Source organism: Botryllus schlosseri, chromosome 9 (assembly GCF_051294905.1).
Source record: "Botryllus schlosseri isolate E-star chromosome 9, Bs_hap1, whole genome shotgun sequence".
NCBI lineage: Eukaryota > Metazoa > Chordata > Ascidiacea > Stolidobranchia > Styelidae > Botryllus > Botryllus schlosseri.
The window spans coordinates 25,421,282-25,443,484 of NC_137244.1; the positions used below are offsets into that span (position 1 = coordinate 25,421,282).

General features: G+C 40.1%; 1 protein-coding gene and 1 long non-coding RNA gene across 2 annotated transcripts in view; one reads left to right on the forward strand and one right to left on the reverse strand.

The window, feature by feature from the left end:
* Positions 1-20,963, forward strand: part of LOC145447088 (uncharacterized) — a 48,280-nt gene extending 27,317 nt beyond the window's left edge. The window contains exons 11-18 of the mRNA XM_080325510.1: positions 16,153-16,249; positions 17,013-17,113; positions 17,180-17,273; positions 17,338-17,397; positions 17,628-17,789; positions 17,944-18,110; positions 18,520-18,657; positions 18,856-20,963. Of these exons, the coding sequence (XP_080181636.1) occupies positions 16,153-16,249; positions 17,013-17,113; positions 17,180-17,273; positions 17,338-17,397; positions 17,628-17,789; positions 17,944-18,110; positions 18,520-18,657; positions 18,856-18,969 (933 nt within the window). The 3' untranslated portion in view covers positions 18,970-20,963. The remainder of the gene's footprint in view (positions 1-16,152; positions 16,250-17,012; positions 17,114-17,179; positions 17,274-17,337; positions 17,398-17,627; positions 17,790-17,943; positions 18,111-18,519; positions 18,658-18,855) is intronic.
* Positions 13,491-15,135, reverse strand: LOC145447089 (uncharacterized). Its single transcript, XR_013917450.1, has 3 exons — positions 15,034-15,135; positions 14,626-14,688; positions 13,491-14,093 (listed from the first exon to the last, which is right to left on the reverse strand). It is a non-coding gene; the product is annotated as an uncharacterized LOC145447089 (long non-coding RNA).
* Positions 20,964-22,203: the final 1,240 nt, after the last annotated feature.

Sequence of the window (22,203 nt, forward strand, 5' to 3'; positions counted from 1 at the left end):
TTCTAATTACTGCCCGGAGAAGAATCGATTATGGTGGCGTTGATTGTTTCAGAGAACAACTGGCGTATTAGCGAGTCTTGCCTTAACCTGACGCAGTCCCCGCGTGCATTGGTGGGGTTTACCGTTCATTATGTTAGCCGCTGTGGATGCATATACGCTATTGAAGAAAACATTTGGACAGCGATCAATAATTTTCGGCTTTTTATGATTAGATTAGTACTAGAATCATATCTACGCGTTTTTTTTCGAATAAAATTAGACTTGTGATCACTGAATTCTCAAAAACTTGGAAAGATCGCTCCGTATCAAACCAGAGTTATGATAACCACGAGAATGGTAAATGTCTGTACGCCGAGCTTCGCTCGTTTCGCACTATACGGTTCTCCTGTAGCCTTTTCAGGACACCAGAAATTAGATTAGAATTAAAATTAAACCATGGAAGCATTTCACAAATTCTTTTACCGCCATTTCGCTGTAATTAATCTAATTTGACAACTACGATTATCTAGTTTTCTGATCGTGCCATTTGGACTGTTCGAAATATATTTTTCCAAATTTCACCGGTTATCCAAATAAATTGTTAGATTTCCTTGAAAAAAAGGCTGCACACCAAATTTAGCCCAATTCCACCCGATAGAATGAAAGTGATTACAATTTGAAATTTCAACCATTTTATAAAATAATAGCATTTACGGTGGTAAATTTCGTGATGTATAGTTTTATAAATACCTGAAGGGAATGTAATGCCTTTTTAAGCGTTTTCATCTAGAGAAGGGTCTGTTAGGCCTGCCTACGTATTGCTATTAGTGGAAAACAACTGAAGACATTACCACTGTTGCAAAATATATATCATACGCAATATGCATACTAGCATACATACCGCATATGTACCCGTCACAGTATACCGATCATATACATAGCAACTAGGTCTGTAACGGAACAGCCTATAGTATCCAGAGCGCCGTGACACTCGAAACTTTTAATGAAAAGTAGCAAATTGCTTCGTGTTTTACAATATGTTTCTGTCATATTTCGCAAAGCCTACATTGTCGAGTCGCTGTATCTTTTTGTCGCGCTCCCGTCAGGGTTTATTATTCCTGGAATGCGCTTGTGTTGGCGCATGTTCCGAGCCACAATATAGGAAACAATAGCCAGGCGTCTGGCTTATATCCTCGCAATCAAATTGACAGCAACAAGCTTGTCACTTGCGCTGTCGCCTATTCTTTGCGGGCTTTGATGAACTTGATTGCACGCGCTAGAGCCGAATATCTTTTGTAACGCTGATACTCCAGTGCGGATATTCCCATATATTGCCATCTGTTAACTGCGTGTCTTGTAGCAAATCGAATTGGTGTTTATTGTGTACTTCCCGGCTGTTGTGTGGGACGAAAACGATTGTGGTAATGCGCCTTTGTACTAAACATAGTCTGGCGCTGAGAATTGATGGAGTCTGTCAGCGTAACGGTCAGAACTCTTTGGTTGAACATTAGGGCTCTTCAAAAATGACTTTTTTTCTCAAATCGTACTGGCTACTTGATAAAATTGTTAGGTTACCTAATTTAAGCCTACACACAAAATTCGGTTCAATTCCAGCCAGTAATCGCTTTGCTACAGGAGAAGAAAGTTTCTAATTGTTATATAAAAATAAACAATAAAAAATTTGAAAATTTTCTGTTAACCCCATGAAAGTGTTAAGCTGTCTATAGAAACGATCCTCACCAAATTTAGTTCAATTCCGACCAGTGGATGCGGCGTTATTACCGTCGAAAAATTTTGATTCGAATAAAATAGTATTTACGGTGAGCACAACTACAATAAATAAACAAAGAATCGGTCACCGTAAATACTATTTTATTCAAATCCAAATTTTTCGACGGCAATATCTCCGCTTCCACTGGTTGGAATTGAACCAAATTTGGTGAGCATCGTTTCTATAGACAGCCTAACACTTTTATGGGGTTAACAGAAAATTTTCAAATTTTTTATTGTTTATTTTTATATAATAAATATAAACTTTCTTTACCTGTAGCAAAGCGGTTACTGGCTGGAATTGAACCAAATTTTGTGTGTAGGCTTAAATTAGGTAACCTAACAATTTTATCAAGTAGCCAGTACGATTTGAGAAAAAAAGTCATTTTTGAAGAGCCCTATTGAACATATATCTGCATCGTGTTGATTGATATTTTGGAATTGTTTGCGATTGAAGCTTGTTGGCTGATCGCTTACAGTAGACTTGGTGACTAGATAATTCCACTTTTTAATTAGGCTAATTACAACGAAATGTCTGTAATCTAATTCAAATCTAATTTGTGAAATGTTTCTATACTTTAGTTCTAATTCTAATCTAGATACCACATTTGCCATTCTCGTGCTTGCGAAAATGAACTCTGGCGTCATGAACTGAATTTTAATTTTGTTTATTCCTTGCTTATTCGGGATAGCATTCGATTTCCAAGTTTTTGCGGATTCAGTAATTCTAATTCCTATCTAATTTGAACAAGTAAACGCTGTAGATATAATTGTAACTATAATCTCATTCGGAAAAGCTTGTTATCCACGCCTGTCAACTTCTTTAGATGTGTTGTGCTCTGAAGTCTCAAGGCAAGTTGGGCTGAGTTTGGTGATACACTGCATTGCTTTTAATGTTTTTAAATTCACATCAGTTGCTGACACGGCGTATTGCAATTAGCTTGTTAACCAACCACACTCCCAACGTACCAACAACCACAGAACGACGCGTATTGTTCGACCCGTCAGCAGGCCTAACAGATTTCTGTCGAAGAATTTCACCACCAAATAACACGATACAGCCCGCACTTTCTGGCCCCGCTGACAAGCGTAGTGCTTCCGAAATTTGTCGCGCGCCGCGCGCCGTGTTGTATTTCCTCATTCTTATCGGGATCGCTGATTGGCACTTATGACAGCATCGGAATCGCGACTTCTCGGATGTAAATTGTTGTTTTGACTCGTGACGAAGCTTTGTAGGATTGTAGACGCGTGTTAGGTGCTACGGGCGCGCGTGTACGGTTGTTTAGTCGCGGAAACGGTGGGTTTGATGGAAAGAAAAAATGAATTACAGTTGATTGTGTATAATCTCGCGATTGGCATATTCGCGCAAACCGCAATGCCTACAATTTCAATGGTTTGACATTTTTTGGGAAACGCGCATTTCCAGATACGGTGTTATGTTGAAAACCGAGTCCCCTTTTCGAACTTTTGATTTTTACACGTTTTTTGTTAAGATACGCGCAAATTGAATGCTGTTCGCGGTTTCTTTCAACGCATCCTGCTTTAGATTCGGTTTTGCTTCTTGCCGTGGTCTTGAATAGCGGAACATCAATTGAAAATGAATATTGTACGTTTCCCGCTATTCAGCGCCAACTTTCCATTCGCATTCCGAGTGTTTTTTGAGTGGCTTCAATCGTCGGAAAGGTAGCGTCCTAGCCCGATGCATACAAGCTCTATCGTTACTTGATTTCTGATGCTATTACCTCATGATATATATTGAATCGGGGCGTAGATGTTTTCCTTGGGAGTTGTGTGAAGATATCCTGTTTTAGGCCCTTATGCGGGATGCTATTGATCGTACAGTTGCCCTGTTATTCATGAAATCAAGGAGTATTCATACCGTAATTCCATAGGACTGTCTATGATTGTTGGCCTGTTTGTAGGCCTCAGTGATTCGATTCTGAATGAAGAAGTTAACGATATAACGCATCGTGGTTTATAGAATTACACATTGCAAAATCTTGGACCACACAGGGCACGCGTTTCGCTGTATATTCCGCGTGGAATTAACCAGAGAAACGACATGTTTAGTTGACTAATTACGCGGTAAACATTTGTCGGACCCGGTGACTAATCCGTCGTCCGAAAACTTATTCGATTATTGCGTCACGCGGCAGTTCAATCGGGCCGTGTCCAATGAGAATTTCTTGTTCCGAACAGTGTGATTTATGTTTTGCGGAAATTAAAAAATACCGTGGAGTGGTCATTTGTACTTTCGGAACACGGACGTCTTTGAAAAGCTACTCCGACATCCTTGTTTACAACAAATGACTATCCTGTCGACAGAGTCCAAACAAACATCTAAACACGGAGTGAATCAGGCTTTAGTAGTTAACCATAGGACAGTGGCACAAATCGCTTGGTCTGATTGTTTGCGCAGGGAATATCGACATCGTTTTTGCCCTACAATGATGCCGCGTGCGCTGTAAGGAAACATATCGCGACATAGGAACAAATTCAGTAACATGCTTTCTGTTTCTAAGCGGTGTCAGCTCGAAATCAGCGAGAGTAACGGTCTCATTCCAGCTGTAAATCGCCAGCGTACTTTATAAGTTCGATTATGTATTCATGCTTTGATAGCAACGTCCATTGGAAAAATACATTTAGGACATCTTGGACGACTTGAAAAACTCCTCTTGTGCAGTATTTCCAAGTTTTAAAAACTAAGTGTTCTAGGCCTGGTTTAGCCTAAAAGCTAAAAATTGTGAAGTAGAAGTTGTCTATAATAGTAACGGCGGAAATAGCTTAAACCACACGTCCTCATTTAAGAGGATTTGTCCGCTTTTTTTCGAGAAATGTAAAATGTCCTCCGAGGACGCCCAAATGCCCTCTTCCTAGGTGAATGTACATTGTACATTGTACAAAGACATCTAAAAAATGTCGTGATAGACGTGAAAACTGCATTTCGACGGAATCGATGGAAATTTAGCATGCAATTTACACATAAAACACCTAGCAATGCTAAAAGTCCGTCTTTCCAGCCGAAATCATTTCCAGAATCCGCTCAGGAGATGTCATCGTCTATAAATCCGCCGTAATACTCTGCAAATAAAATTATACATATACACGTTGACAAAAATATATTATTGGTGTCTGTTGCGGTCTACGGGCAACATTTGAGGACTTTTCCGAACCCAAATCCCAGATAGGTCTCGCGTGCAGACAAACTCCTCTGCGTGATGTCACAATCTGCATTATCCGCCTGACATTGTTATCAACAGTTGGTTTCCCCTTGTTAACAATACTGTGACAGAGACAAACGGTGTTATCACCTCTGCGCTATCTATTCGCGGGGTATATACGAGGTCACAATGATTTGACAATAAAGCTTAACACAATCGCTTTGTTCAAAGTTCAGTACACAACATGCAATGTCTGCCTGCTACTAAAATTCTTTATGCAAAGTCGACGAATTTAATAGGCGATGCGTGTTATACATGGTCTCAACTTTTAACTCCTTTCTCGTGGTATTTAATACACAGATGCGGCCAAAACAATCATCTTTGACACTTAAGTGGAATTGACACTCTCAGTCAATCACATATAAAAGTATTCCAGGCCAAGAATAATTAGTCAAAAAATCAAAACTACTTGAGTATGTATTGCAAGTAGGCGATATCTACTTGTTAGCAAACAGGCGCAACTTACTTGAGTAAACCGGAAAGGTAAAAGTACTCCTGTAACAGACAGACTTGGACAACTAGACAATTCTATTATTCATGTAATTGTAATGTAATCTTTGAAACGTTTCTTATCCTGTCATTTTTATTCTAATCTGGTTTTGCTGAAAATGTTACAGGAGAGAAATGCCGGTTTCCTGAAATTCTAATTCTAATGTAATTTTTGAGAAGTGTTTCCATTTAGTAATTTCAAGTCTAATCTGTTTTTGGTTTCATGAAAACGCTACAGGAGAGCTAGTGCGAAACCCGCCAAGCTTTTTGTACAGATATTTGCTATTCTCGTGCTCGTGACAATGATATCAGATTTGATACGTAGTGAACTTGGTTTTTGTGTATTTTTTCAATTTAAAGGTGTTTGGGGAATACAGTAGTTCTAATTCTAATCTAATTTTGTGTAATTTGATTGTCCAGACATGGTAATACCAGCCGTGAAACTTTGTAATATGCAAGGTGGTATCCATCAGACTGGTCTGTACAAGCGATTTCTTTTCGACACCAGCTACCGTGTTTAACCCCGCAGAAAGGCCACCTTTTGTTTTGATAAGGTTACTGAAACACGCCTTTCCGACACCGCTCTCGAATTTACCCGAACATTATTAATATGAATATATTATTCAATTGTATATTGAAGTTCTGTGCCTACAAGAAGCTCTTGAAATATCGCGGGGGAAGCGTACCGTACAGAGAAAAACACGCGAATTTTCTCCCGGGCTACGATTGTTTTCCTTCGCGGTGGGTGAAACCGCCCTTTGTGACACACGTACGCGTGTCTCAGAGCTCGCCGATATCAAACAATATCGCGGAAAGGGAAATCCGAAATTTATGTCGCGCAGCTGCGTCGCGTTAATACATCGAATGTGTCTTGTACAATGTACATTGTTTGAGTCTGGTGAGAAGCGGCTGGCGCGGTGTGACAATGTACACAGAATCTTCGCGTTCCGATGTATCTCGGACAGCTAGATAATTCTATTCGTTTAATTAAACTGATTTGGGCGAAATTACGGTATTTCAGATTCTAATCTGGTTTGTGAAATGTTTCTATAGTCTCATTTTAATTGTAATCTGGTTTTCCTGAAAATTCAACAGGGTAACTGTGTAGGGCGCAACGAGCCAAGCTTGCTATAGAACTTTGACATTCTCGTGCTTAAAATAAGTAAGTCTGATTTGATATGAAGTGGGCTTGATTTGCCTAAAAAAACTGAAAACTGTTAAGATTTTGGAACGGATCGTAGAACTCGAAGAATTACATCAAAAGCGCGCATTGGCTTAGCTGTGGCTAAAGCCGTTCGATAGATATTGGCAAAAAAGTGATTAGGGGGTATAAAACGTTTTTGCAACCCGTTTTTTTCTCTATGTTCCCGAGGGTCTGCAGCTAAGATTTTGGTATCAGATTGTATAACTCCAAGAGTTTCATCATAGGCTTATTCCTTCCTAAAGCCGTTTAAGAGATGTTGGCAAATATAGTGATTTTGGGGTAGAATAAGAATTTTTGAAACCCATTTTTCTCTATGATCCCGAGGGCCTACACTACAGTTAAGGAATCTCCAATTCCTTTTTGCAATGTATTTCTTATTCTATATAAAAACGATACCTTGTAAAGTCAGTGTCACGTCACTATAGTTATTAAATGCAAACCTTCACAAGGGCCTACATCGGATTTGCGATACGCATATTTTGCAAGCATGTTGAAATCTCGGTATATTGGCAGCGTTACCTGGAACTTTGCTTGCAAGCCTCGTCCGGTCATGATAATACATTGTCGTTCTAATTCAGGGAGATCGTAAACTCGCTTTCTTTGTTGCAGTAAAATCTCGAGAATTCAAATTCGAAAATTTCACGATTCTTGATGTCATGTTTACCAGCGCGGTCTTGAGATATTGCGAAGGCGTTCCGCGTATGCGCGCGGCTCCAATATTCAAAATCGTTCTCGGAACGCGTGATGCCGATTTCGGAAAGGACGTAGTTTATTTTTGTCCTTGATGTTTTTGCGGCATATACACCGACTCATGATACACAATACACATACACATGATCTGCATGATGTGCTTATGCCGCTGGACAAGGAAGTGCAGATGTAGCCTTTACGGCTTTCTAAGTCATGCACCACCCCTCCATGCTATCCCAGTAATGCATGAGCGCCAAGCAGGGAAGCCATGGATACCAGTGTTACTAATCAGGTCTTCGGTCTGACCCGGCCGGGAATCGAACCCACGATCTACCGATCAAGAAGCCGGACGCTTAACCATTACGCTATCTTGATCGGTAGGTAGTCTTACACAAACGGGTTAGATGTATATTTTCGCTTAGAAGTCCCTGCCTGATTCATGATTGCCAGTTCGATTTTGAAATGTCCTAGCCATGTGCTAGCTAAGATATGTCACCTCGCCATTGGCATGACCTACTAACGTAGGTTTGGACAACTCAATAGTTGTAGTAGTGTAATGAGGCTAATTAGAGCGAAATGCCGGTGATATAATTTGTGAAATGTTTCAATGTTGTAATTTTAATTCTTATCTAATTTTTGCTTTTCCTAAAAATGCTACATGAGAATTGTATAGCGCGAAACGAGTTTTCGCGGATTTCGTAATTCTAATTGTAATCGGATTTGGAATAAAATTGTCGCTGTAATTCTAATTCTAGTCTAATTTGGAAAAACTGTAACTATGATTATAATTCTAGTGTAATTTGGAAAAACATAACTATAATTCTAATTCTAATCTAATTTGGAAAAAATTGTTGCTATAATTCGAATTCTAGTCTCATTTGGAAAAACTGTAACTACAATGGTTGCATTTCTTTCTAGTTCGGAATATAATTCAATTTCAAGATTTTGCGGATTCAGTAATTCCAATTTTACTCTAATTTTCGCGGTGTAGGTGTCATTCTAATTAGTATCTCATTTTGAAAAGCTGATTATTTTCTAGCTATCCGATTCTGTCATGAAAATTGTACACTGTATAGCTGGACGTGTCAAATTAAAAATGCTAACACTTGATTGCAGCTAAGACGCGATTCAAACGTGTCGCTGCGCTCCGTTACCTAGTATTACGAGACCTTATTATGCGCGCACTGCAAGGTACTTTACGGTGCGTTTCCATGACAAAGTACATCATGTCGCGGGCGACGTGTGTTTGACATGTGAATAAAGAAAACGCGACTTTGTTTGATTGAAGGCAAATTTGTGACATTTGGCCGCGGCCGTAATGCGATCTGTCCTGCAGCAGAATTGCATATTGTGGACTATTTGGTCGTGGAAACCAATATGGCGTATTATTCCCTCAATTTTACCGGTTCCGCGCCCGATTCCAGCGTGTAAATAACATTATCGTGTTTCATTTTGTGATGAGATTGGCATTAAGACTGCGTATTATTAGCTAGATTGAAATTTTCAGTCATTAATTGCATTGGTTTTATTTTACCTGTGAAGGTTCTGTCAGTGAAGTGTAATACAGACATAGTCGACCTTTTGTTTCGTACAAACAAAAACGAAATCTGTGAAGTACAAGTAAGTTACAAGTAAAACACTGACCACCTCTGCGTAGAACTCACCCAAAAATACGAAGCTCCAAAAACAATTTTTCAATCGGAACGTTTCGGACGACGCATTGACCGCGTGGTTTGTGACGCCATAAATGCACCGAAGACCTGTTTTAGGCATAGGCAGTGTGTGACCAACGCTTGTGGAATTATGGAGCGGCAGTTCTGAATTCCTGGAATGATTTGGCAGTTTTACAGCTTTCGGTGCGAAACTGACGCTGATATTTCATTACGTATGTTTGGGTCGGCATCCGCTAACATAGATTTGCGATCAAGTATTTTCAGCTCCTTGGAAATGACTTGCAAATTGCAAATTTAAGCATAAACGCATACAAAACGCGATGTCTGGTCTCGCGATTGTGAAGCATTTTATTTGACAATCAAAATTCGACAAATAACAACAGTTTCTGCTCTTATATTAGCTTACGAAAAACGATGGCGCCCGATTTTATAAGGGCGATAAAATTTTGAAAATTTCAAAAATCCAAAATTAACCCGAAATGCAACCGCGCTGTTGCTCAAAAGCTAACGTTGGAAACTTGACATGTTCTCATCAGACATGGGGTAATCGCGATTAGTAATCGTAATCGATTACGACGATTACAGCATTTTCAGGTAATCGTAATCGCAATCGATTACATTCGAAAAAAATCCGAAGTAATCGTAATCGTAATCGACTACTTCCAATATTTAATCGATTTCTTAGTGGAATAACGATTACTTTTAATCTGTACGTACAAGAACTATGACATAAACTGAACATTCGTGAACAAGGAAGAGGCCAGGTTGAGGTTAGTGATATCACAAACGTCTGACTTCCAATCGTCACTGCTCATTATTACGTCAGAAGTATTAGCTTTGATCGTCATTGCGTAAGAAGTATCCACACATAATATAGAATGAATGCTTTGTTGCGCCGATAGCAGACGATATATATAAACCTAAGACCTTAGTAGCTTTCACATCCTATTTAACGTCCACTTGCGGATGAATATAACTTTCTTAGTTACTTATAGATATATAGAAGATAGATATTCGATGTAGGCCTACATTGTAGTGTAGTTGTAAGAACACACGCCATGCAGTATATCAGGTTATCAATACACTCCACACACCACTACCTCGTAGCAGCATAATAATCACCATTCTTACTATATTTTCAAATACTAACTTATGTATTTAGGTTTGGTTATGCCTATTTGAACGCAGTTTGACCGTTGCTGCTTGGCGAGCAGTAGGCCTCGCCAATGTATGTTGGCATACTTAGCTACGTACATCGAACAAAGATATGAAATTTTGTACTCGTCAAATGAGACATTACGATTTCCACAACGAAACAATAAAAATCAACAGCTGCTGATATTTATCATATTTTCATATGCCTCTACCTGAAACGGGTTTCATCGTTATTTCGCAATTTTCACTCAACATATGGCCCTGTCGCCATAGCTGCTTATACACCATGTTAGCGTGGGTCTAGCTAGAATCAGAACCAAAACAAAACAATTCGCCCACCCCCCAACTCCAAACGTTTGTCTTGGTTCCCCATAGGGTGGTCACTTTTAAAGTTGATGACTGAGTTTCGTCAATAATATTGGTAATTGCATAATATTACTATTCATTAATGATCCTCTCTCAGCCCCCGATGGTTACATTTACCGGTAGAGCTGGGGGCACGTAATTCATAGCTATAATATCTGGTATCATTGTTATAACTTTAATTTATTATAAGTTGTTAATTCGTGACCTCCCGTCTGTAATATAATCAAAAGATATTGTAGTCGCCCAAACGTAGCAGACTAATGACTCGGACGTGAAACGAACAGTGTGCGTCGCACACACAGATTGTCATGTCCTAATTCCTCTGTGGGTGCCCCGGGTGACATTTGTAATGTGACGCTCAGATTGGAAGGACAAAACTATATATTCGTCACGCCCATCCTGCGCGGCTATTGATGTGTACCCAACATTTCGGTAAGGTTCTTTCTTTGGTAGCGCACTTTGTGAAGTCGAAAGTTGGCCGAAACTGCATAGTATATGTCTTTTGGTGTGTCGTGGCTCGTTAATGGCCGGCACCGAAATGCCTATAAATATTGCACGTTTCGGGGAGAGGTATGCATTTCAAAATCAAGCTACATAGAGACATTAAATCGCGAAGCTCGAAGAACATTTTAAAGTTAATTAAATCTCTCGAAAATACTCTATATAATTTATGTTGATTTACGAAATACTTTTGAGTCCCCTACGACCTCGCTCCCCACCCCCGTTGAGTGCGATGAATCGTCCGCTATAAAGCTGGGCAATGGGTACATTATGACGCAACAAGCAAATGATGTATCATTTATAAAGAAAGTTGTAATCTCGTTAGGCATTTTCATCGCATCCTTATTGTCTTCAATATATATTCTAAAATTAGTTCTAAGAAGCGAAATGAATGTAATCGTGAGTAATCGTGATTACTTTTGCAATATAATCGTAATCGTAATCGACTACTTCCTGATTTTGCTGTAATCGTAATCGTAATCGCGTGATTCAGAAGTAATCGTAATCGCAATCGATTACATTCATAAAGTAATCACCCCATGTCTGGTTCTCATTGTTCTCATTTGATAATACTCGTGTTATACGCGGTGCCATTGCTTCGTTTTTTTATTTGTTAGCTGCCATGATGCTGCCTAATGTACGGTAAATTGTGTGGTCGAAATTTAACAAGATTTTGTGTAAGGAATCTACTTAACTTTCACATATAACTGGTCTTAAACGAGTTGCAGAGTACTTTTAGAGAGTTTGATACATTACTCGCAGCCTTGAGATGTCCGCCAAGTCCAACGTATACCATGGACTCTAATACGGCGCCATGATAAATTGCGTTTCAGATTTTTAATGGATTAAAAGTTTTATGAGTGATTTCTAGGGCAAGTTTTTGCAACTTTTGCAAGTTTTTTTTACAGCTTCCGGCAGCTTCCTAAATACTCGTAAGTTATGTAGAATGCTGTGTTAAGCTGTTTGAAGGAATCTTATAGCGCAACTTTTTGCAACTTTTGTCCATGTGTTTTCATGCAACTTTTTCCAACATTTTGCAACTTTTTCGATTTTTCATGAAAGTATTTTAGATTTTGGTGAAATACGCGGCCAAATTCGACTGAAATACCGTAAATCAGCACTGAAGTAACGCTCTTGCGGGTATTTCGGGAGCTGAGCCGGAAAGTTGACCGAGTCAACCGAGCAAAACGTGGTCTTTTAGTGCAACTTTTGTGACTAAATAAATGCAACTTTTGCCAAAAAGAAAATGCAACTTTCCACGGATTTAACTGCAACAAAAACTTGCCCTAGTGATTTCTCTATAAGGATATTGAATGTATAGAATCGTACAATATTGAGGTAACCGCCAGAACCGTTGCCACTGTCAAATGGTTGATGACCACTGGCCTAGTTCTAAACTGCAACTTTTGAACCATCGATGTAAATAAGACCTTCAAGTCGCTCGGGATTCGATAGAGTGCCTTATATAGCTTTGATCGGCAACTTCCATATCTACCGAGCGTTCTGTTATTGTTTTCCACTTGAAAAAGGTATAGATGAAGCCGTAAGACTCAGCCGAGCGTTGACTCTAACTGCTTGCTCTGCCCTGAGAAAATAACTACCATTACATCAACCACGATAAGGACAATCGCCTGGGAACAATTCGCGTGACATTGGACAGAAGCGCACGAAATGAGTCGGCAAATATTCTCCGACCGATAACGACTTACTAATTGTTCCCGTCGAGATTAGGCGAAGCTATCGTGTCGCGTTAAGTCACAGCTACCGACCACCGCACTTGATTTCCGAAAGACAACGTTATATATGCTAAGTGTATGTGTCGATAAAGATACGCGGAGGCCTACGCTTTCATTACAATAGTTTGTGTTATCGCATGTCGCGACCATTAGTCTTCAAAAGTAGCGATGCCAGACTTGGCCAACTAGAGAATTCTAATCTAATCTGTGAAATGTTTCTACATGCTCTCATATTAATACTAATCAAATTTGTGGTTTTCTTGTAAATATAAAGGAAAAACTGTACGGTACGAAACGAGCCAACCTAGAAACGAGACATTTGTTGTTCTCTTGCTCGTGATAACGAACTCTGATTTGAACTGAACGTGACCCAATATCAAAGTTTTCTCGAATTCAGTAATTATAATTCTAAATTAATTTCGAAACAAACTCTGTAGTAGGGTTGTTCAAAAATACCTTTTTTCCCCGAATTCCGGGGATTCACTGGTTAAATTGTTGGGTTGCCTACAAAACGCTGCACACCAAATTTGGCTCAATTCCAATCAGTAGAAGCAGACTAATTGAAAATTTTGAATTTATTATAAAAATCTTGAAAAAATTTCAAATTCTACTGTCAACCCCATGAAATCGCTGGGTTGTCTACAAAAACGACGCAGCTGAAAATTTTCTGGACCTGCCCATCTCCAAGCGATACCTTGCGTTGGCTACAGTATATTCTAGAACTGTGTAACATAAACTGAAACGGCGTAATTGATCGTTTTAATTCGCTTTTTCTACGCGAGGCATTGTACGATCTGAAACCCGTTTCAAGATAACAGACTGATGGTTTTCAGGGCTTTGACGTCATTTTGCCACACTCAAGTAGCCCTATTGTTATATACACCCGAAATAAAGCGCGATGATTCACTCGGGGCGTTGCCCCCTATCGTGGGATTTTCGATTGTGTTACCTGCCGATAGCAGTCCATTGTCTTGTATGCTGACCGTTCGATAAATTACCTGTACGAGTGTACAATACATATCTATCTACAGTTGTAGTTTTCAGAGTATAATTTCAATTCTAATCAGTGCATGCTATCTGATCATTTTCGTCATTGAATTTGCGAAAAAATAATTGAACAACTACTAATGAATTTGTATTATGTCTTATTTAGATAGCCTGACTTGCACAGTGTCAAAACCATGCATTATTAGCGATAAATTAACGATGCTTTTATGTCTACAAGTGTAATTTTCAGAGTATAATTTCAATCCCAATCAGCGGATGCAATCTGAATTTCTGTATCGTTCATTTTCCATCAGTCGTTTTCCTGTAAAAGAAACCCATTTTAGATAGTTTGACTTGTAAAGTATTTCCATTGACAGGCAGTGACACCCGCACAATGCGTAGTCGTCGGAAAGTCATGTTCGTAAATCGAGGCGCTTAAGAGCCGGTAGCTAAGCGTCGTTATTGTCGATATCATTCCCACGGTACCGCGTAACAATATTGCTTTGTCAAACTGGCGCGCTAGATTAAGAAACTGGAAAATGATGTTGCACGGAAACCACAACCGCTATTGTTACCCTTAAATCCGCCACGCAGCCATTATGCGCCCGTCACGCCTTACCAAACCAGCCAGCAACACTTAAAGATTGTGGACAAAACACGGTCAAGTACCGCACGATCGTGATATTGCCGTTTTGAAATCATCCCTGCACTAAAACCTTTTTTGTTGCTAAGCCTAGTCGAGCCATATACACATTACAAAGCGTACGAAATTACACTCTTTCATTGTGTAGGCCTCGTAAAAGTCGATTTCACTCGATACTGATGGGTTTTGACTTTTGAAAGTTACACTTTACCTTGTAAAAAGGGTTCACGCTCGTGTGTATCTTCTTGAAGCGGCGTTATCGATATTGTGTTTACTGTAAGCAACAAGGCGAGCTTTATTTAGTAACTGCGCCAAGCTATTATAGCCAAACGCGGGTTACGAACGTTCGAAATTAACTGAGAAAGTGTCCAAAGCCGTCGCCGACAAAAGGTTGTTACTAACAACAATCGTCAGGAAATGAAATATCCAGCTGTCGACTCGTAGCGCAATCATTAATTCATTACGCCGTAATGGACTTGTGGATATGTCACGAATTTCGAGCCTCTTGTTTCATCTAGTCGACAATTCATACAGAACACTTATTATTAGGGCCTGGCCGAATTATTATTATCCTTTCCTTTGAAACTCGATTAGAATTAGAATTACCTAAATCACATACTTGGAAATTGACTTCAATTCAGTATTTGAAAGATATGCAACAAAAACCGGATACTAAAATGAGGGCATACAAATATTTAACAAATTAAACTAGAATTATCGCTAGTCCAAGCCTGGTTCTCAGTATTTGTTTAGGCTGCGTCGTTGTTGCTCGCGTATGACGTAACGATGTCATAAATCAAGCGTGACTCTGTTGTCATCTCGGAGTTGTAGGCTGTAGACAGGTGCGCACAAAGAATGCCAAGTTTTTCTTTGTGTTATCATTGTTGTCGCAGTAGGTTTTATCGCGAGTGCGCGATTTGCGAGTATTGCTTGATTTGTTTATTCTGCAACGCGCGGCCTGCGTCCGGTAGTGTTGTTAACTGTAAGCTAGGCTTTGACAACGGGGCCGTTCGAGCACCAATTGTTGCTTGCGAATTCATTGTAACAGTTTTTATTGTTCGCCATAAGGGGCGCGATGCCACTTGAGTGTGCGATACAATGTGGAGAAGTTATTATTGGGAATAATATTGATGGCCTGCGTATGCAGTGTCATTGTTTCCGATGAGTGCCGCTGTGCGGCACAAAAGGGGAAATGCTTCGAGAGGCGAAAAATTATTCAGCCCTCGACAATGGAACTCGAGCTAATCGACGATTGTTATCCGGAATCGCGGCAGGCCGCGGTCGAGAGCGATTGTTCTTCCGCGAGAGTTTCGTGACTCCTGCCTTTTGAAGAGCTTCTTGGAGGCTCAAAAATTCATATACGATATTGAAACAAACCCGCATATTTTCTGCGGACACTCGCCAGAGATAATCGTCAGCAACTAGTAAAGAATTAGAGTATGGTAATGTAATGCTTGCGGAAGCCCACGATGTCACTTTACAGACAATATTCTCATGTGTTGTATAATCTGGTGGCGCTTATGGAATGCAAATAACTATTGTAACTGCCCGTAACGCAGATACCGTACATTATTACATACAATGGGTAGTTGCCAGGCGCGTAACTCGCTGTGCGCAATTATTTGACCGCAAATAGCCGAGCTACAATCACAATACGAGCCGCGTGACTCTAAAAGCCTGTAAACAGCTACCGATCCAGATCTAGCGCGTGAGACAAAGGATTGTTTTCTCGTAACAGGAACGGCCGCTGAATTTGTCGCAGAGGCTGGAAGAGGAAAAAGAGAAAGCGCACGCTCTCCACTCGCAAAACAGGAGATCGCCAGAACGGCAATACGGTAATTTTGATCTTTGCCATCATCTCGTGGCGGCAATTTCACGCCAGCACTACCACATACTTCTAATCTAATTAGAGTGAAATGCCGCTAATCTAATTAGTAGAATGTTTGTATGCTCACATTTTGAATTTAATTTTTGGATTTCCTGAAAACGCAACAGGAGAAATGTTTAGTTCGAAACGACACAAGCTCTCAGTACAGATAATCTCGTGCTACTGAAAATGAACTCTTCCGTATTCAGTAATTCTAATTCTGATGTAATTTAGAAAACAAAACTGCAGCTATCATTTTAATTCTAATCGAATTTGAAAAACAAGACTGTTTAGCTATGATTCTGATTTTCTAATTCCGGCCCAATTTGGAAGAAAAAATGTATAGCTATCATTCTAATTCGTATATTACTTCAATTCTCGAGTTTTTGCGAATTCGGTAATTTTAATCTGATTTGGGGAAAAAACTATTTAGCTATAGTTCTAAATTTCTAATTCTAATCCAATTTGGAAAAAAATGTGCAGCTGTGATTCTAATTCGGAACTTACTTCAATTTTCAAGTTTTAGCGAATTCGGTAACTCTGATTCTAATCTAATTTGGAAAAAACTGTTCAGCTATAATTCAAATCTAATTTGGAAAAAATAGTTTAGCTATAATTCTAGTTATAATGTAATTTGGAAAAAAGATGTTTACCTCTAATTCTAATACTAATCTATATTGGAAAAGCAGAAACTTTCATATTAGTCTCACTCTCTGTTTTTTTTTTGTCAGACGGCGTCATGACACAAGACCTGCTGCTGGCCCACGGGTTCAAAGCCATGGAGCAGTCCAATAAATCGCACCCACTGTTGCCGGGAGCTTCTTCTAACAAGGTAACATAGTATTGGCTATCAAATCCTGAAAATACAAGAGTCCTATCTTTATTTCCGCCTTTTCAGACCGTGAGCTTGTTGCAAAACATGTTCCCCGGCGCCACAAACCCGGCTGACATTCACAACTACCTCAAGTCTGAGTCTTGCAAGCGTGAAAATGGTTAGTATGCTTGTCGCTTTATAGATCTGTGTGGGAATTAGTGAAATATCGCGCGTTCTTTTAGATTCTTACACGCAAGGATTGAGGACATCTCCCGGAAGACAGAGTCCTGGGAAGCAATACGGTAGGCACTGCTTTTCAGTGCTTCTTGTCATATTCAAATACATAAGATTACCAGGGATGGTCAAACTAGTCAGCTTTTGTACTCTTGTAGAAGTAACAACATAAATTTCTACTACTTGAGTGCAATTAAAAGTAGCTATGCGCAATAAGGCTGTTCAAGAATAACTAAAACTAAATAATAATAAAATAATTGAGTATAAAAACGTGCTAAAAGCTCCATTTCTCTCTCAGGCGAGCTGTCTTCTGCGGACTCGCGAGCGTACCGCGAAAAACGCGACGGCCAGCACATCAAGCGGCCCATGAACGCGTTCATGGTGTGGGCCAAGGACGAACGGAGGAAGATCCTGCAGGCATTCCCGGACATGCACAACTCCAACATCAGTAAAATATTAGGTGAGAAACGTAAGCCGGGAAAACATTAGATATTGAGGCCATTGCTACTTAAATAGATTAGAAACTTATAATACTCAGAGGCAGTCATCAACAATCATATCACCGAACATTCTAGTTTACCGCTTGCTAAATGTCTATTATGTCCATGGTTTAGGAGCAAAGTGGAAAGAAATGTCGAACGTGGAAAAGCAGCCTTACTACGAAGAGCAGGCTCGTCTCAGCAAGCTGCATTTGGAGAAGTATCCGGACTACAAATACAAACCTCGCCCCAAGAGGACGTGCATTGTGGATGGCAAGAAACTGAGAATATCAGAGTACAAGGTGAGCTAAACAGATTGATTAATTTCTCCTGTGTAATCTTTAGGTAATTATGATTGGTGCTTGAATGGTTCGCATTTAAAATATACTAATTTCCCTCAGTTTTAGCAGTTTCTGGTCGCATTTTCAAGTACCAGTACCAATAGACGATATCCCAATAGTGTGGTACTTTACTATTCTTCGAAGTTATAATTAAATGTCGGTATTGGCCGTCTGAGTCTCGAGTCCTATGAATAGGTTCGAGTCATGCGCAATGACTCGAGTACAAGTCGAATCAATACACAGATTGACTCGAGTCGAGTCATTTCCGTATTTTGAGAAAATGACTCGAGTCGAGTCATAAGAAAATCGTGCTTGAGCTGCCAGTCAATTTTTACGTTTGTAATTCTAACCACAATGTTTTTTCGTTCAGGCTTTGATGCGTATGCGACGGGCCGACATGAGGACCGGGGTCTACCCCACGAACAACCCATCGCCGCCTCCCAATTCCTACCCATCCCCGCCCACCATGGTGTCATCACTGTACACATATCCGACGCCCAATTCAAAGGTAGGTGTCTGGAGATATTTTGGTTTGATCCAGTACAAGTAGAATCCCACAGTTTTGCCTAAAAACTGAAAGTTATCAAAGAGAAGTACTCTAAAATCCTAAAACTACTTCTACTTTACAAAATTCAAAGTTTAAAAAGTTTGTTTGGCCTGAAAAAGTGTTACGTTGATTTGTGAATACATCTATTTCTATTTTCAGTCGCTGGCGTCCATGTCCATGAGCGGCTTGACCCACTTGGCTTCGAGCGTTGGGTCCTACGGAAGACCCAATTCCGACGACGAATGCCGGGACAGGTCGACCCCTCCTTCATGAAACAAGATTTGTAGCCGTCAAATTTCCTTGGTGACACCACAAGTCCAGTTGTGCTGCGTTGCCGGTCCTGCTGACCAGGTCGGAGGTGATAGTGGACAATGCGGCGCGTTTCGTAACCGCCCTGTATGTACTGTTCCATAAGTGAGCGCGTTATCGCTTGAGAAACTCGACGGGGCCGAGAATTTCGCGCAAAATATATTTGGTGCTTCGAAATATTTGGGGTTTTTATCCTCGTTTTTTGCGTTTGTTCTGTCGCATTCATCAATCGTACTATACGCTGCAAGCACAGTAGATCTTTTTTATTAGTTTTAGATTGCTGGTAAATCGCTGCTTTTCTTTGAATGTCACAAGCTCATGTCTTTGTAAAGCTTTGACATACAGCCTACCCTAACCTATACCCTAACCCTGTCTATTTAAAGCTTTGACACACAGGCTCTAAGTCGAGCTTGACTGTATCAATGGGTAGGATTTTCGCGGATATATTACGCTATATGTAATCCACCTTGCCGCAATGTATACTTGTTTATCATCGACAATTTGTGTGTCGTGCTATTCTCCCTACACGAAACCGACACAGACGTGGTCAAACTCGCTAACATTGGTACTCAAGTAGAGGTAACTCCAATCTACCAGAGGTCAAATACTCAAGTTATCATTCTTAGTACTCGAGTAGAAATAGAAATAAAGTCACAAGTTTCTACTGAAGTGCAAGCCAGTCGAGCAATTAGGCTAAACCTGCTCAAGTATAATAGAAGTAGCAATTTCTGAGTAAGTGAAAAACTAATTATTCTAGGCCTGCTTTTCCTGTCAAGTAGAAGTAGAATCTAAAAAAATAACCGCTTGGTCAAGTACTGGAAGTAGTTAAAACATGCTTGAGTACTCCCAAAAAGTACAAGTACTTGCTAATGACCGCCTCTGACATTGATTAGGATCAGCCATTTTCTGTCGTCCTTGCAATATAGAACTATTCCAATCGCATTACACAAAGCCATTTTGTCTGTATGGGTCAGGTAGCGCGAACGCATATTGTTCATCATATAATGGAAAATATATTGCCACTGATTTCGATGATCACAACGCCACCTGCAACCTTAAACCGACCTCTATCGCTAGTCCAAAGCTGCTTCGTCGTCTTGCCTCTTGCGATACGCTTCATGACGTCACAATCTTCAATCTGCCTACACATAATATAAAGCCTCGACAAATAATTCAACCATTTTGTACAAGCATACTCTAAACTTGAAAAGTCATGGATTGAATTTGCATTATATGCCCGTTTCTTCAAAGGTGAATAACATATACGACCGACGAAATGCGACATCGCGACACACAATCATTCTACTAACGACGCGTATTACATTTGAGTGAATTTTTTTGTGATTTTTTGTCATTTTTCACTCGTAGACCGCTTAGTTGACACACACTGTTTTACGAACAGATTTCATTGCTATTTTCGGCTGCCTCTTGTTTTTATTTCTCGTTCTGTTTCAATGCAGTCGCCGTTCCTACAGACAAACGACCCCCATCACTTCAAAACCTAGCTGTAAAACCCGGTATGCAAAGCTTGGAATGTGAACTTCATTTTTGTTGTATTCCTTGCTAATTAGGAATTCAATTCAATTTCCCAAGTTTTTGCGAGTTCAGTAATGCTAATTCTGATGTAATTGAAAATAAAATTTTCTAGATTTCCAAGTCTGCTACTCAGTGATGTAACACCCCTCATAACCCCTGGCTATTATCATGCCTGCAAGGCCGCGTATTTTCCTATACGATAAAAAAGTTCACGCTTGTCCGCTGCTCGACAATTTCGCGCCGCGACCCCGATGTGTAGTTTGTTTGATGTTGTTCTGCATTTATTTAGATCTTCTGCGTGTTCTCTTTTGTCTTCCACGTTTTATCGATTTTCACACACTTATTGTATCATTCTCTGCTGTCAGCCGAGTGCGGCTTGATGGAGAGCAATTAAGCGAATAAATCATACGGAATGCTCGTTATTTTGATGTGGTCTGGATAGGGCTACCATTGAGCGTGTTAGCAGCCTATGTGGGACGGGTTTTAGGTTCAGATCGCCCGTTTGGTGTGCAGATGACAATAAAGAACAATATACAATATTGCTACATCAAATACAGATAATTTGGTATTTATTCGACCGTACCACAATGCTGTGGGCTGATCACGTCACGACGCGAGTATAGCTTTTAGTACATGTTTTACATGCTATTGTACGAACGAGGTTTCAAAGCTTCGACGTTGGAAAAAAGCAACAAAATAACTGACGTTTAATCGGCGACCATGGATTGATCGGCATCATGTTCAGCCGAAACCCTAGAAAGATATGTTTCAGGCTGAGTTCCTCGTCACAGCAGTCAGTTTATTTAGGACGGTCGACACGATAATATGTACTTAAGTCATACCCCGTAGCGGTCGTACGTAGGTCAGGGGTGGCCAACCGTTGCGCGGGCCAGTTTTCAAAGTTACTGAATGAATTCCCACAATATCATTGTTTCTTGAATATATTGCGGGTCGCCTCTGTATACCGCTGGGCTCATTTGGCAAGGACAGGATTATTCGGCAACCGGGCAGTGGGCATATCGATTTCGGCAAACATGCGTCTATCATTTTGTGCAAAGGTTTCATCAACGACGATCCTTCTGCGAGTTCGAACGCGAAGGTAAACTTGTTTCTGCAAATTGCGCGTATTTTTGATTTTCAGGAGCGGGCACCACCAGTAGGACTACTATAAAAGGAAGAAATCGAGGGACAATAAATCGCCCGAAACGCTGAGAAGAATTTCAAGCCACATAAATCTGTCAATAAATATTCTACTTTATGGTCATATATGATATGAATATCTACGAAAAATGTGGTATCGAAAGCTGAAGTGAATTTTCGTCATCAACATCCCAAATATTCGGATAGCCTTGCGAGTTGCGAGGTCATATAGTAATTAAATTACCTGGCAATTAAAAAAATATATAATCAACGTACACAGTGGCGTACTAAGGAAGGGTGGGTTTCAAATATAAACCTAGTCCTTTTGAAAGGTGATAATATCTCCGATATTTACTAGCTCATTTGTAATTCGGCATTTGGTATCGCGCTGTTGCCCTTCGTCCGAACGATACGATGGCACTTTCCAACGTGAAGTTGCCTGTGAAATTGAACAACAAAAGCCATGCACACTTGCACAGTTGCACAGTAGCACACTCATTCGCAATAAATATTCTTCATGAT